At 41.8% G+C, this 14,954-nt stretch overlaps 1 protein-coding gene across 1 annotated transcript; it reads left to right on the top strand.

The window, feature by feature from the left end:
- The first annotated feature begins 2,791 nt into the window (after positions 1–2,791).
- Positions 2,792–7,869, top strand: CDKN2C (cyclin dependent kinase inhibitor 2C). The gene is made up of 3 exons (XM_047727690.1): positions 2,792–2,931; positions 3,387–3,526; positions 7,118–7,869. The coding sequence occupies exons 2-3, from the start codon at positions 3,398–3,400 to the stop codon at positions 7,493–7,495; spliced, it is 507 nt and encodes a 168-aa protein (XP_047583646.1). The 5' UTR covers positions 2,792–2,931; positions 3,387–3,397; the 3' UTR covers positions 7,496–7,869.
- The last annotated feature ends 7,085 nt before the right edge of the window (positions 7,870–14,954 follow it).

Raw genomic sequence — 14,954 nt, 5'->3', positions numbered from 1 at the left:
TTACATATGAGGTATGATGATGGGACATCAGAATCTTTTCAGTTAGTTTAGGAGCTCCAAAAATCTTAGTCTAGCTCTCTATGCATCTTAAATTACCATAAATTTTCCATAAGTCAGTTATTCAGCAAAAAGTATTTCATGAAGATTATAACATATGTATTTATACATAATGAGCATAATTTAAGATTCTTTCTCATTACAGTATCTTCTCTTAGCAAGAAACCATAATAATTGACAGAAAGCAACTCTTCATAAATTTGAAATGTATAAGTACATGAGAGGAGTTAATTTCTGGTGTTTTAGTTCATACCTGATTCGCAATGCAAGTTTAGTTACCTAAGAAAAGAGCTCCAGTATTTTTTTCAACACTTCTGTCAAAACACTGCCAGATTCTTCCCAGTTTCAACTCTTCCTCTATGTACTAGCCAGTCTGTTGCTAGATGTTTATCCAGAGGTTTCTGGTGTGTTTTGTTGCTAATACTCCCATTATACTTCAAGGGGCTGGGTACAGATGTTGCTGGAGGATCTGCTTACTCTAATTAGAACACTTGTCATTTTTTGCTTGGTTTCATTTTGACCACTGGGTGCATCATGTAACCATGCTGGGTATTTTTAAGAGCAAAAAAAATAGAAACCAGTAGTTAATTAATCTTACATAGCTAAAAGAGGAGGTTAAAAGTACAGACAACTGGTGTCCCAGATGAGTGAAATAAACGATTGGGGAACAGACTACTCACTTCTTTACATTTAAACACCCTCCCTTCCTCCCCCCCAAAACAAGCCCCCATCTAAGTAGAAAACGAGAGAACTTTGGCAATAAAGAAATGGCCTTGTTAGAAAAGCTCCCCAAGAGTTGTTGTAAATTTAGCTTTAAAGTTAATTGCTTTTCTCTCTTTTCCCGAAGAAATGGAACATTTCAGTTTCTCGGCCCTGAAACATTGAGTTCAGAGTTCGTCATGGTTTCTTCCCTACACTTTGTCCTTTGGTTTTCGTAAAAGTCAGTCCATTAAAAACGTTTGCTTTTTCTGAGCACTGTTCTCGATGTCAGTCCGGGTCTCTTCCTCCACCCCCTACGGCCATCTCTGCCCACCACGACCCCAGGCGTTGATCTGGCAGGTGCGAGGCCAAGGCCCGAGGCTGAGAAAAGGCTGCGGAGTGTATACAGTGCACACCCCAGAGGAGGCGGCGGCAGCTGTAGGCCCGGCCGCCCGAACTTAGAGAGCCTAGCGGCGGAGCGCTGAGGCGAGTGAGTCTCCCCGCCAGGGCCGGGGGAACTTGGTTCGCGCCAGCTCGCTCTCCGCCTTCCAGCAGCCAGCGCCGCCGAGCCTCTCAGGCCCTGCGGCTCTCCGCAGCAGTCTTAATTAACAAGCCTCTTCCCCTCACCCGCCCCCGCCGGGCTCCAGGAGTCCTAGGTTTCGTGTCGCAGACTCCAGCCCGCCAGCCAGCCTGTGGAGGCCAAACCCTGCTCCGCGGGGCAAAACGCCGATCCAGCTGGGGACCGGCCGTGGGGCGGGCGGCCGGAGCGGACGGGTGGGAACCCGTGCCTGAGATGCAGGGAGCGCAGTGGGGAGAGAGGAGGAGGGAGAAAGGGCGCGGGCTGGGGGCGGAGCGAGGGAGCGAGCGAGCCTGCGAGCCTGCGAGCCTGCGAGCCTGGGCGCCTCCTGGGCAGTGGGCGGTGCGTGGGCGGTGCCGGGCCTTCCCGCTCCTGCGGCGCTGCAACTCAGCCGAGCCTCCTTAAAACTCTGCCGTTAAAATGGGGGCGGGTTTTTCAACTCAAAAAGCGCTCAATTTTTTTCTTTTCAAAAAAAGCTGATGAGGTCGGAAAAAAGAGAGAAGAAACCGGCACCGTCTCTGCAGCGGCAACAGAAGCAGCAATTGTTTGAGTGAAAAAAGAAGCCAAGGAAGGAGGGTAGGAAAAGCGCTCAAAGGAGGACAACGCTCAAGTGTCTGTAGGGGCGAAGAGAGCGGGGACCGGCGATTTGGGGGGGACCAGCTACAAATACTGTCACTGGGAGCGCTGCGGCTCTGGAGGAAGCCTTGCTGCCCGGCTCGGCTCCGGAGCACAGTTAGCTGGCGGCCGCTGCCCTGTCGGAGGCACAGGCTTGGGGCACAGACCGCGGGACAGCGAAGGGTCGGAGAAGTGGCACCGGGTGTCGGAGCCACTGGGCTCTCGCCGGGAGGGCGACAGGACTGTCTGCGCTCTGGCATTGTGGCGACTCCCCATACTCAGACCTTGGCCTGCGCTTCTCTGGTCGCTCCCGATCTCCGGAGGCCCCCAGAAAATTGGGAAAGGAAGAAAAAGACGGCGGCGGCAGCTCAATGAGCGTCTGCAGTGGGAAGTCTGAACTGGCTCGGTCGTAGGCGGGAAGTTACTGGTGGGCTGCCCTGTGCAGCCGCGATGCTGCCGCGCGCCGCCCCAGCAGCCCCGGCCCCATAGACGCTTCCCGCATCACTCGCCTCCTTCCTCACGCTGCTGGGAGTCCCGGGACCTGGTGGGGCCGGCATGACCGACTTAACCGGAGCCCGCCGCGCGCCCGGCCGTCTCCGGAGACGCGCTCCGAGCCTGGCTCCCACGGCCTCTGAGGCTCCGCAGGGCTGCGGCAGCCCAGCGGGCGGGCTACGGAGCCTTCCCACTCGGCGTTAGCGTGCAGTCCGGCCCGGACGCGAATAAAGGCTCCTACTGAGAAGCGGAGGCCACTAAAGAGTCGTGGAGACCTATAACCCAAGGGCCACGGAACTGCTACTCCCGTTTGCCTTTGACGATCATCTTTAACCCTCCGGAGCACGTCAGCATCCAGCCTCCGCGGCGCTCTCCCCGCATCGGAGAACTCAGGACTACCCCTTCGGTGAGACGGATGGAGACCGAGCCCCTCCGAGGACCTGCTCCAGCGGTTCTGGCTCGCGCGGCTCAAGTCATCACCGTGAACAAGGGTAGGTTAATGCCTTTTCTTTCCCCCGAAATGTCTTTTCTTCCGCGGTATTTTGTGCCCTGAACTAGTCCCTTAAGTCTCCGCGCACATTCCTCACAGAGATTGTAGTGTAGATACGTGAAAACTCTGCCTACATTTTACGTCCAGAGTGATTTGCCGGGAATATGTATATGTCTGTGTGTCTTTCTGTTGAGTCACCAGAATTCTTCACAGGGGTTAAGCTAAAAAGCGAGGAGCGGAGCCCCTCTCCAATGGCTCAGTTTTGCTGAATAATCACGTGTGAATCGAGGGGCGGGCTTTTGGCAGGCAGATCTTACTAGTATTTACTACCAAGCTCTACTCCAGATTAACCATCCCAGTCCTTCTGTCAGTCTCCGATGCCATCATGCAGCCTGGTTAGGAGCAAAAGAAAAGGGAAAAAGAAAAACAACTAATTCATCTTTTCCCGATCGTCAGGACCCTAAAGAATGGCCGAGCCTTGGGGGAACGAGTTGGCGTCTGCAGCTGCCAGGGGGGACCTAGAGCAACTTACTAGTTTGTTGCAAAATAATGTAAACGTCAATGCACAAAATGGATTTGGAAGGACTGCGCTGCAGGTTGGTATCCAGAGAGGTGGGGAAAACAGGTCAACAATGTTGCCTACGTGATCCGGGTTTCTGGAATAACGGCTTTTAAGCTTCCAGGGGTACAAAATTTCACTGTTTTTTTAAGCCTAGTTGGTTGCCATATTTTATATCTTTAAGTGGATCCAACTCCCCAAAATGACGTACTTTGAACAAACTCGTCAAATTCAACAACATCCTCGATATCAAATGGGTTCCAGGTTTGGTCTTAATTTTTGGAATGTTTTTGTGCCGGTAGGGATTTAAAAGTAGTTGTAGCAGCGCCGAGGTGTGTGTGTTTTTTAAGACAGCTCTGTAAACACATTATTATGATTATTATTTGAAGTAAATACACTGCTATTAGTGGTTTCCGTGCTTTGCTCCAATAATTGACTTTAACGTTAATTTTCCTGACTACTGGCAAGGGTGTTTTTCCTTCAAATGCTTCAAGTTTTGATAAACGACCTTTCCTCATTTGGAATGGGTGGCCTGGGCACGGGGACAGGATGTACATTTCACAGTTAATGTAATACCATCCACCCATTCAGGATTGAGGAGGAATAAAAAGTTGAATTTTCTAATCAGAGTTCAGTTTGTAGTATTTTTGTCTCTGCGGTTGTGCGGTAGTATGTTCTAACTTTCAGTAATTAGATTTACAAGCAAGAAATGAAACATGTCCAGCTGCCAAGTATTGTACCTGATATATTTTTTTTTCCTCCTCTGAATGTTAGTTATCATGTAACTTAGTTGAAAGGCTTAGAAACCGAAAAATGGCAAAGTAGTCTCAAATAGTTGCTTTATCAGAGTTCTGGTGGTACTCTTAGGAACTGTTCTTATTCGGAAATGCAACACTTGAAGCTGTTTTTGAAAATCCTTTGGGGAGAAGGTTTAGAATGCTTTGTTTTACAAGAATTAGAAATTTAAGTGGCAGGAGATATACTATTAACAGACGAAGTTAAGTCTGGGCATTTTAAAACAATATACTGATCTTATAAAGTTTTCAGTGTTAAGGAAGCTTATACATAGATACTAAATTATTTAATCTTATTATTTCGGGTAGATTCTGTGGAATAGGGATTTTTTTTTCTTTGTCCACCCAGTAGTTTTTAAGGTTTTGGGGTGATATCAATGCTACAAATTTAACACATTGAAAAGTTTCCTATGAAAACCCAAAAGATTATATAAATCTCACAAGGAATGAGCAACTTAACCCATGTTCAGAATAAGATCTTACAGGACTTTTGACGAACAGGAAGACTGGGAGATTAATATTGACAACGTTTTGGCCTTTTTAATACAACTTGGCAATCTTGTTTATATTAAGCATACTTATCTATATACTAACACCCACTTATTGTGGCTTAACCCTAGTACATATAATGAAACACACAAACAGGAGTCTCAAGGCTTATTTTCAGTATGTATAATCCTGACTCTGAAGTTGTGTCATAACTCAAGAAAGAACTTTCTTTCAAAACAATTTCCAATAGTAATATTATTTTTGTGAACGATGGCAAATTTCCTTCTATAATTATGTTCATTTAACTTGGTTGCAAATTTTTCCCTTCTTCCTAGTGTAAGCTTTTCAATCAGAATGATATCAAAGGCCTTAATCGCACATTTGCTTTACAGAGATCCAAGGTGTCTATCCCTTATTTTTCCCAGTCCAGGTCCTTAAATGTGACTAAATCTTTAGAGGTAGATGTGGCAAAAATTAGATTGTGTTCATTTTTAACCAAAAAGTTTATTTTATTGAAATTCTCAAAAAATAAAATATATATCATTTTTTCCACTGCCCCAAAAGAAGGGCTAAATCAGTAAGGTTTTATCAACAGGGAAGTGTAATATCTTGGCCATCTATATGGTTTGCATTTATAAAATATTATTTATTCTAAATATATTCATACTTACTTTGTGATTGTTTTTTAAATAAACAGTTTAAAGAGATAGACAACTTTGTATGTATTTTTCAATGGATATTTAATTTCATAAACATTTGAGAGTCTACTATGTAATCTATTTATTTTAAGTTGTTATGAATATACCTAAATATAAATGAAACCAGTTAAAATGCCGAACTATTTTCTGGCATGTTAATGAGACTACATTTTTTTCCACAACTAAATTACATGTATTCTATAATTGCATGCTTCTCTACAAGATATTTTATAATTATGAGAGCATAACAGAGACCCCTATTAGAGTGAAATGTATTCAAACAACCACAGGTAAGTCTTTTTCATATGAATTATTTGTATGTTGATAGCAAATTTTAATACATTCTGACTTTTAAAATGTTGGCAGTTTACAAATAGCTACTCCTAAATGTCTGATAATAGCTGCAAAAGGAAATAAGATGGCATCCCCAGTAGATTATTAAATATGCTCAAACCACAAGACAAAGTTGTCTGTCTCAAAATACACATTAAATATCTTATTTTCTCTTCGTTTGCTCACTTCAAAATCAGGAAGCTAGTTAGAACTTTAAGAGACAGTAAGTGATAGAGTAGGATAACTGTTTCATTCTTTTCAGGAATGGTTGCCATGCAGTCATCTCCTGTCTAATACATGGTATATCATGAACTTAGCTTTGATAAATCAGTATCATAAACAATGTAGCACACCAGTGATTATTTAACACTTTAACAATTGGTAACATTTTAAAATTTCAGGTAAAGGATTCTAAGCTCCAAACACACCCAGTAGCCAGTATGAAATAACTTACAAAGAAAAAAATATTTTTTAAAAAAACATTGGAAATTTGAGCTATATATATTTGGAAAAAACTTGTGAAAATTAATAATTTAAGAAAATATCAGGTCCTGTGTTTTAATAGATCATTTTTATATTAGGTGATGGAGTCTGATGTGTGGAAACACTTCTTTGTGGGTTTAAGGAAACTCACTCTCCTTATATCTTTTCAGTAGCTATTTAGAAAATTAATTTTATCTACATTTAATATTTCAGAATTAATAATTCAGGTTTTATGTATTATGAGCATAAGCAAGCAAACAAGAGATTCTCAAATTCCATTTTTTTTTTAGATTTTATTTATTTATTTATTTATTTGACAGAGATACAGTGAGAGAGAGAACAGGAGCAGGAGCAGAGAGGGAGAAGCAGGCTCCCCACTGAGCAGGCTGCCCAACGTGGGGCCCAATCCCCAGATCATGACCTGAGCCGAAAGCAGACGCTCAACAATGGAGCCACCCAGGCGCCCCTGAAATTCCATTTCTTTTATTTTAATAAATTCATGAAATTACGCAAGTCTTCATGGGAGATAGGAAACTGAGTTGTGGGTGAATTTTCCACAAGTTGGACTGGTTCTATTTTACTGATCAATTTATCCTACTTTGGGGTCCCTTTAAGATATTCCATCATAGAAGCTCGATCTTTAGAGTTCTTCTTCTACTTTTACCTACTAGTACTTTCTTTCCTGCAATTGAGCCCTTCAAACCCCACCAGTGGGCCTTCCCCAATCACTGTTTCACCAAAAATAAAGTTATATAAATAGGAGATATGGATATTTTAAAATATTTTTGTAAGAGAACTTGAAGGATTCTCCCATTTTCTCTTCTTTTCTAGGTTATGAAACTTGGAAATCCTGAGATTGCCAGGAGACTACTACTTAGAGGTGCTAATCCCGATTTGAAAGACCGAACTGGTTTCGCTGTCATTCATGATGCAGCCAGAGCAGGTTTCCTGGACACTTTACAGACTTTGCTGGAGTTCCAAGCTGATGTTAACATCGAGGATAATGAAGGGAACCTGCCCTTGCACTTGGCTGCCAAAGAAGGCCACCTCCCTGTGGTGGAGTTCCTCATGAAGCACACAGCCAGCAAAGTGGGGCATCGGAACCATAAGGGGGACACCGCCTGCGACTTGGCCAGGCTCTACCGCAGGAATGAGGTCGTTAGTCTAATGGAGGGAAACCAGGCGGAGGGAGCTTCAAATTTGCAATGAATATGGGGAGGGCTCTCCCACACTGCCTTCTATTTTGTCAGTTAATTGGTTGCCTGTCCTATATTACTTTCACTTGTTAAAATTCAGTTTTGTCATATTTTAAACAGCTAGTTCAATCTTCACAGGATGCAAAGTGGAAATCTTAGTCAGATTTATGAATATATTTAAGCAACATCCTTTTCACTTGCAAAATCCTGAGTTCTAACACATAACTGCAAATAGCTTTGGCTTTCTCCTGAGTATGTTATCTTGCCTTGACTTTTTCCTCGCTTCTCCCTTTGTCAGTCTCAAAACCCAACTTAAGAGACTTTGTTTTAAAAATGTTTTGTCCTGATACTTCTTTTGCCTAATTAAAACACTTTTTCAAAACAGGACAATGTTTTTCTGTGTTTTCCATTCTATTATCCCCACATAGTTTGCCACTTGCTAAGAAGTGTACTAAAAGTTCACAATGTTGTAAGTCTCAACATTAGAAAAGTAGTCGAAGTAAAAAACTAGATGTATTCTATTGATGATTCAGTTATTCTTTCCTTCCTCGTGTCTCCCCCCAAAGATTTTACTTGGTGCCTCATATTTCTCTTCACAACAAAATAAGGACAATGTTTTTTGAAGACCTGAAATTATTTCAATATAATTGCAGAATTTTTCTTAATGTTCGATCTTCCCCTTTTCTCAAAGTTAAGTTTAATAGTTGAAAAACAGGTTTCAGAAGTAGCGATCTGAAAACAAATATATATTAGCTAAAAGTAATTTTTAAAAGAAAATGTCACCTTAAAAGTGCTTCCCCCTAGTTGTTTTTTTTAGATCACAAAGTGAAACAATTGGTTAAATAATACATTTCCCAAAATTATACCATAAGTATATTATCACATTTTTTCTCCCTGAATGTCAGGAATGTGACATTACAAAATGTTAAGTCTTAAAATATAATGCAAATACAAATTTTTAGGGGATTAAAAAGTGCAGCAAGAAAAAATACATAAATTACATGTAAGGGTCATAACTAATTATATATATATGTAAGGGTCTTAATTGCAATTGCAATATAATAAATATAGAAACATTTACAATAAGTAAATAGGCCACTCTTATATTTGGTACTTGATTTCCACAAAATTTTTTAGTAAAGGTTTACAAAATCTTCTTAAGAATACATTTAGATAAAAATTTTAAAAATTAAGTGAAATAGAAATCTCAGATTTCCAAGACAATTGTCCAGCATCTACTACTTACTTTAATTTTAATTAAAGACTTTCATCAAAGGATTTCAATGCATTACCATTTATAAATTTATAAATACTTTATTCATCATCTCCGACATGAACAAAGATGTTTTATGTGAAAGCTCCCTCCTTCTGCTTTATAAGCTCCCTGCCCTGGTTCCAAAAAGAACAAAATACTTTAAGGTTTATTGAAGGATATGGTTCTGATGCCTGCCCCAACAAGGATTGGAATGGTCGCAGGCAAGTGGTTTTCGGTAATTTATTTTCCATGATAGTATAAAAGAATATAGGAGAAAAAGTTTTATCCTTTTCACTTATAACTAAAGTTCACCTTCCAAGTACAATAAGACTTCAACTTCTGCCACCCCTGAGCACAAATTACTGAATAAATTTATTTTTGACAGTAACATGATATTAAATTTGAAATATTTAATTTTAAAGTTTAGAAAAAAGTAGAAATTGGGATGTTTTGAAGGAAAAAGTGTTGTGTTTTGGATTTTAAAACCAGAATCAGCATACAACATACACTGCTTGAGAAAACGGAATACTTTCTAAACACAAGCCTATTACTAAAAAATAAAAACCCTTCTTACAAGTTGCAACTGTAAAGATTGATGTTTCTGAATTTAAAGTGGAGTTTAATTAACTTTTTGAGTATCCAAGTTTCGGCATTAAAATTACTCTTTAGGAAATTCAAACCTAAAGGCATAGGGTGTCTATAAAGCTGGAGAGGAGTACTTCTACAGTTGCTTTATTCTTAAGAGGTTGGAGCACAGTAAGGGGAGTGGGAGTTCTCTTTCTCTTCATTAGCCTAAAATTTGCTAAGCATTAAAACATCGGCACATATCTTTGGCTCTTCGAGGAAATAGCTTTACTAATCTAAGTATTTTAGAAATGAGTTTTGTGGTACCCCTCTAGGAAGCCATTATTCAATCTCTCAAAAACCTCGACAATATTCAGCAAGACTTTGAATGTGTAGAAATGTATACGACGGAAGAAAAGGTGCTGCTGAGTTTAATGCGCTCGAATTTGTAACGAGCTGAGGTAGAGAAGGGTCTGAGCCTAATTCAGATGCAGAGCGGGGGCGGCAAGCGCAAATTGATAAAGTGATCAGCACCCCCAGGAGACAACGCTGTATAAAGGATGGAGGATACTTAAGCAGGGAAGCGTTTTCAAATTCAGTTCTTCACTGCGTCCGCATCCAAGTCTGGAAACTCGGGCTCAGTTTTTGCCCAGTAAATTGAATTCAAGCTTATACATGGGGGAGGAGGGTGACACTAATAGCACCTCATGCCACATTCTGGTCTTTGAGCCACTGAGCAAACTTCGTTTTACCCTATTTCGGTAGTGAATCAGTAGTTTTCTGATAAACATTACATATCTCATAATGAGGTGATGAGCTCCTCCACACACACTACCCTGGGTGAATGATTAATAGATAAAATAATTCCATCTCAGGAAAGCAATTCAACTGGTAATCTTGTAAATTTTCCTGATCATGTTGATGAAAAAACATTGTGGAATCCGTAGCCCGGGACTGGTTTCGAAATCTCAGTTCCCAAAAAGGTGCTTTTGGCTTTTGCCGGGGCGGGGCGGGGGGGGGGGGGGTAGAAGTAGTCGTTCAGAAGCGCTGCAAGAGCACAGTGCTGGAGCGAGAAAGGGCCTTCCTGACTGCCCTGAGCTACCTTCATCGAAAGATTCCGAGGGGGAAAGTCCCGATCTTGCTATCTTGAGACTGTTGTAATTTTACACGGCAGTTCCCCCCGCCCCCCCAAAAAAAAGAAGAAAAAAAAAAAAGGCAGATCCACGGAGGGACCTACTCAGAGGGGCAGGAGACAATCTTGCAGCCTGAGACCCGAAATAAAGCTTTGCCCATTGTCAGCCTAAGCCAAGCCATCTACGCAGGGGCTGCGAAGACATCCTTTCTGTCCCTTCGAAACTCTCCAGACGCCAACGGCAGCTCCGGCTCCCCAGTGAGGAAGCTGAGCCCAGAGCTCCCTCAGGGCGCGCAGAAAAGCCCGGCGTGGGGGTGGGGGAGTTTCAAAACCGTTAGCTCGCGTTGTGTGTGTGTGTGTGTGTGTGTGTGTGTGTGTGTGTTTTCTTTTCCCTCCCTCGCTAAGGTTTCTTTTCTTTTCTCTTCCTGTCCAAATATTTCAAATTTCCGCGCCTTAAATAACAGTCTCCTTTTATTTAGTTAGTTTCCTCGGCAGGTTTGGCCGTCCGCTTGTCTCTACCCCCCATCGGGCCCGGGGCGTCTCGGGCGCCTTGGTGCTGCCTGCAGCCCCTGCGCGCTGCCCCCGGCCCAGGCTGCGTGGCCCAGAGCGCACCAGCCGGAGCCACAGCCCCCTCTTGCCGCGACCTCGCCTGACCCGGCTCTCCCGGCGCCCAGAGCCAACTAAGGCCGCCCCCCGCCCGGACGCCTGTCTGCCTCCCAGCTCGCCTACCCACCCCGGACTTTGGAGCCTTTTCTGCTTCGGGGTTTGGATCCCGGTCGCCCAGGAGCGGCGGAAGGGCCGCTGCAATAGGAAAGCAAAGGAGAAGGCCAGTGGCCGGAGCCTGTCCCAGCCCCCACCCCGCGGGTAACCTTGGAGGCGCCCTCGGAGTGAGTGTGTGCGTTGCTGCGCCAGCCGGCTGGGGCGAGCGGGCGCACCTCGCAGCGGGCAGGAGGCGGGAGCTGGGGGCGGGGAGGGGGAGCGGGCCCCGGCGCCTGCCGGCCGCTGCCACAGCGCCCCGGGAGCTGCGGGCTACCGAGGCGGTCAGGGTCCCTGGGCCCTGGCCTTCAGGCAGCGGTCCTTGAGGAGGCGGCGGCCATCCCACTGGATGGTTCCGGCGACCTGTGCTTGAGGACTGGGGCCGGAGGACGACCTGTGAGCAGGGGCAAGCCGGCCGGTGAACGCCTAGCTCTCCGGCAGAGGTGAGCTGGCGGCGGGACGCGGCGCGGCGGCTGGAGCAACTCCACGCCCAAAGCCAATGCCAGCGCTCACTTCTCCTCCCCCCGTGACAGCTGAGGACAGCCGGGCTCCGAGCCTTGCGTCCAGCTGCGAGGAGGCAAACGCACCTCAGGCTTCACAGCCCCTTAGACTATTCGGGAATTTGCCCTGTGGTGTTGCCTCCCCCTGCCCCCAAACTGCTAGTCGTCCTGGACAGAAAATGCACTTTCTTTCGGAAAGACCCTCGGCGCGAACTGCAGAGATTGCAGGCCCGCCGGCACTTTGGGTGGGACCCGGGCGTGCAAAACACCTAGAAGGGGTCTTCTTGTTCTGTTTTTACCCGGAATAGATCCGAATATCGAGTATGAATCTTCAAGCGGTGTCTCAAAGAATAAAAACTCTTCAGATCTGGATATGGACTCGGTAAATTAAGGTTCCAGTGAAATGTTTTGCCATCTGCTACAGAAACATTGTACAAATTTCAGGTGTTAGGCTGTGGGTTTGGAATTTTCTGTACTATCTTTAATTCTCAAAGACATTAAATAACAGCATGGTAACACACCCCGCAAGTGAGCAAAGGTTATCCTTGCCACCACAGCACCTGCAAAAGCACATATTTTGCTTCCTGAGTTCTAAAATGGCTTCTGAACGGTCCAGAAGTACCAGCACATACAAGGAGGGGGAAGGAGACGGGGAAAGAGTTTGTACATTAAAAAAAAAAAAAAATACACTGACATTATTACACTTCAATTAATCCACCTCACCTCTCTTTCTCTCAGCCCCCATCCTCATTGGTCAAGGAAGAGTTTTAGTGTAGGCCTATTCTATAATTCTATGTACAGCCTTTTTCTCTTCTCTCACTCCCCCCCCCCCAAAAAAAAACCAGTCGGCCAAAAATATCAGCTCTTTTGCGGAGGAAGTAAAAAACCACCAATCCTTATCCAAACTACCCGTCATTTCTTTTGTGAACTAAGAAGAAATCCTACATATAACCAATACTATGAAAGAAGAAATGATTTACCTGGACCTCAAAATTATTTAATTGGTATAATTAAAGTTATATTAATTATCTTTTAACATGAAAATAATGGGGCAGTTTCTGGAATTGATAGGTGAAAAGCTAAAAAAAATCACCGACATGTTTGGAGGTGTAGCTTCTGCTCTTCTTTGTATTTTATCAGTACAGTGGTTACTTAGGAAAAAATAAGTCCTTACCTTGACCATATAAAGCAATTATCATGCTGACTAATTTTATTTTAGTTACATGCCTTAGTTTTTGAGATTAATTATATATAGTGATAGTTCACTATAGAGCAAAACTGACATCTTAGAGTGTTAATTTTTTTCTTTGGAAATGCAACCAAATTATCACAACCATATTAAAATACAGTCTACTCCCCTGTTTCTTCCAAATGTACAATGCACACAAGTTGCTGATAAAGAAGTCTGCCCTGAGTTTAAAATTTATGCCTTGGAAACATGATTTCCTAAAGTAAAAAATAACTCACTGATCTTTAAGAATAATTATTCTATAATTTGGCTATTCTGTGTACAGCTAATGTAACAGTATCTCCTTGTCTTACATTTTGGAACTATTGTAAAAGGCATTTGGGCCCAATTAGTTCTTGTTCCATTGTTTTCTCCTTCAGATATTTTTACTAAAAAGTGACTGTCAATGATGCAACAGCATTCTGATGTACATTCTGCTAATCCAAAAAACTTCAGACCAAACCTATATAGGCCATTTTAAAAGGAACATGCATTTCTTCTTAAGGCAAAGCTTAGGAAAGATATGATTGAATGTTAACATTTGAAAGTCCTAGAATAACTAATTTGCAAATCAGTTATTATACTGTAGTGATGATTCAAGATGAAAATTTTAAAACAATATTTTAGAAGAATAAGTGGGATCAAATTATTAAAATAAGCAACATTTGATGATGATGAATAGCATAGTATTTCCCATCTCAACACTCAAAAATAAGTAATAGTGTGTATTCCGGTATGATTTTTAACTGTCAAGATAATAATATATAATAATCATCATTAGATATAGGAGTGATTGTTCCAGAGTCTTTTTTCCATTGCTAAGTAAAATATAATTAAAACACAGTAGCTCTTTTTAAAAAACACTTCACTACTTAATCACCTATATTTTTGGCTGGCTCCCTCTTCTTCTTCTTTTTTTTTTTTTTTGCCTCCATATTTTAGGTGATGGACAAAAATAGCATCTAGAAAGAGGTTTCCAATTCTCCGTTATTCCTGTTTCCTCAGCCATCTGTTTCTTTATTCACAAACATCACTTCAACTTTAAAAATCATATATTGTGATGCTAAAAATTGTTGTTCCCATTAATTTAAATTTATCATAGGCCTATAAGTGAAAATACACTCAATCTGTATTTTCTTTAAAATAAATTTAAGTGGAAAAAGTGTGGATGTTAGGTTGTAGCAAGTGTGTATTTATGTTTTGAATATAAATGTGCTGGAATCTTAAAACCTGTTTGATATTTGGCATATGCTAAGACTTAGTGCAGGATTAAGATCTGGAAAAATCTTAAATTTCTGGTCTTCAGAAAATAATATATTTTAATTTGCCATATTAAGATAAGATCAATTGTTTTAACTATTAAAAAGTTAAAATGTTGATACAGAAAAATATGAAGGTACAAAATATCATTACACCACTATGATATCAAATCTAATGCAATGGCTTTTTAAAATAAATTATTCTTACTGGTAAATTGTGTATTTTAATTAAAATGGTCACTATTTTGCAGTTAAATTTTGCACTCGGCACACAGACCAGAGTTTTCTGTTTATCTAAAAGCATATAGTTGTTATCAGGCAGGTATTCAAAGTCATCCTTTGTGGTCCTATCCTATATGGGCATTTTTATGTACATGTGTGCATAGTTAGATATTTCTTACTAAAGTTCACTACTGAGCAAATAGATATTTTGAACAAATGCTATCAATTCACTTCATATTACCATTTTAAGTTGTAAAATCATGATCTGCCATAGAAGTGTTAGCTGATAATTCTTTAGATATAAGTGAAATCATTTTCATTAATGATCCAGGGAAGGATATAAATTAAAATCTGAGAACGGAAAATACTGATGCAGGTCCTAGATCTACCTACGTTGTTGTTTCAAATTCTTGTCATGAGGCAAATGTTTATGAAAGTGACTTAACATCCACAATTAATATAATCAAATTTGAAATAATAGAAATAGAATTGTGATAGTGACAAGAGGAAGAATGGGTACTTAAAATGATTTAGATAGTCATGACTGTAAGTTAAT

Source organism: Lutra lutra, chromosome 4, assembly GCF_902655055.1.
Source record: "Lutra lutra chromosome 4, mLutLut1.2, whole genome shotgun sequence".
Taxonomy (NCBI): Eukaryota; Metazoa; Chordata; class Mammalia; order Carnivora; family Mustelidae; genus Lutra; species Lutra lutra.
This window is presented reverse-complemented; position numbering and strand designations above follow the sequence as displayed.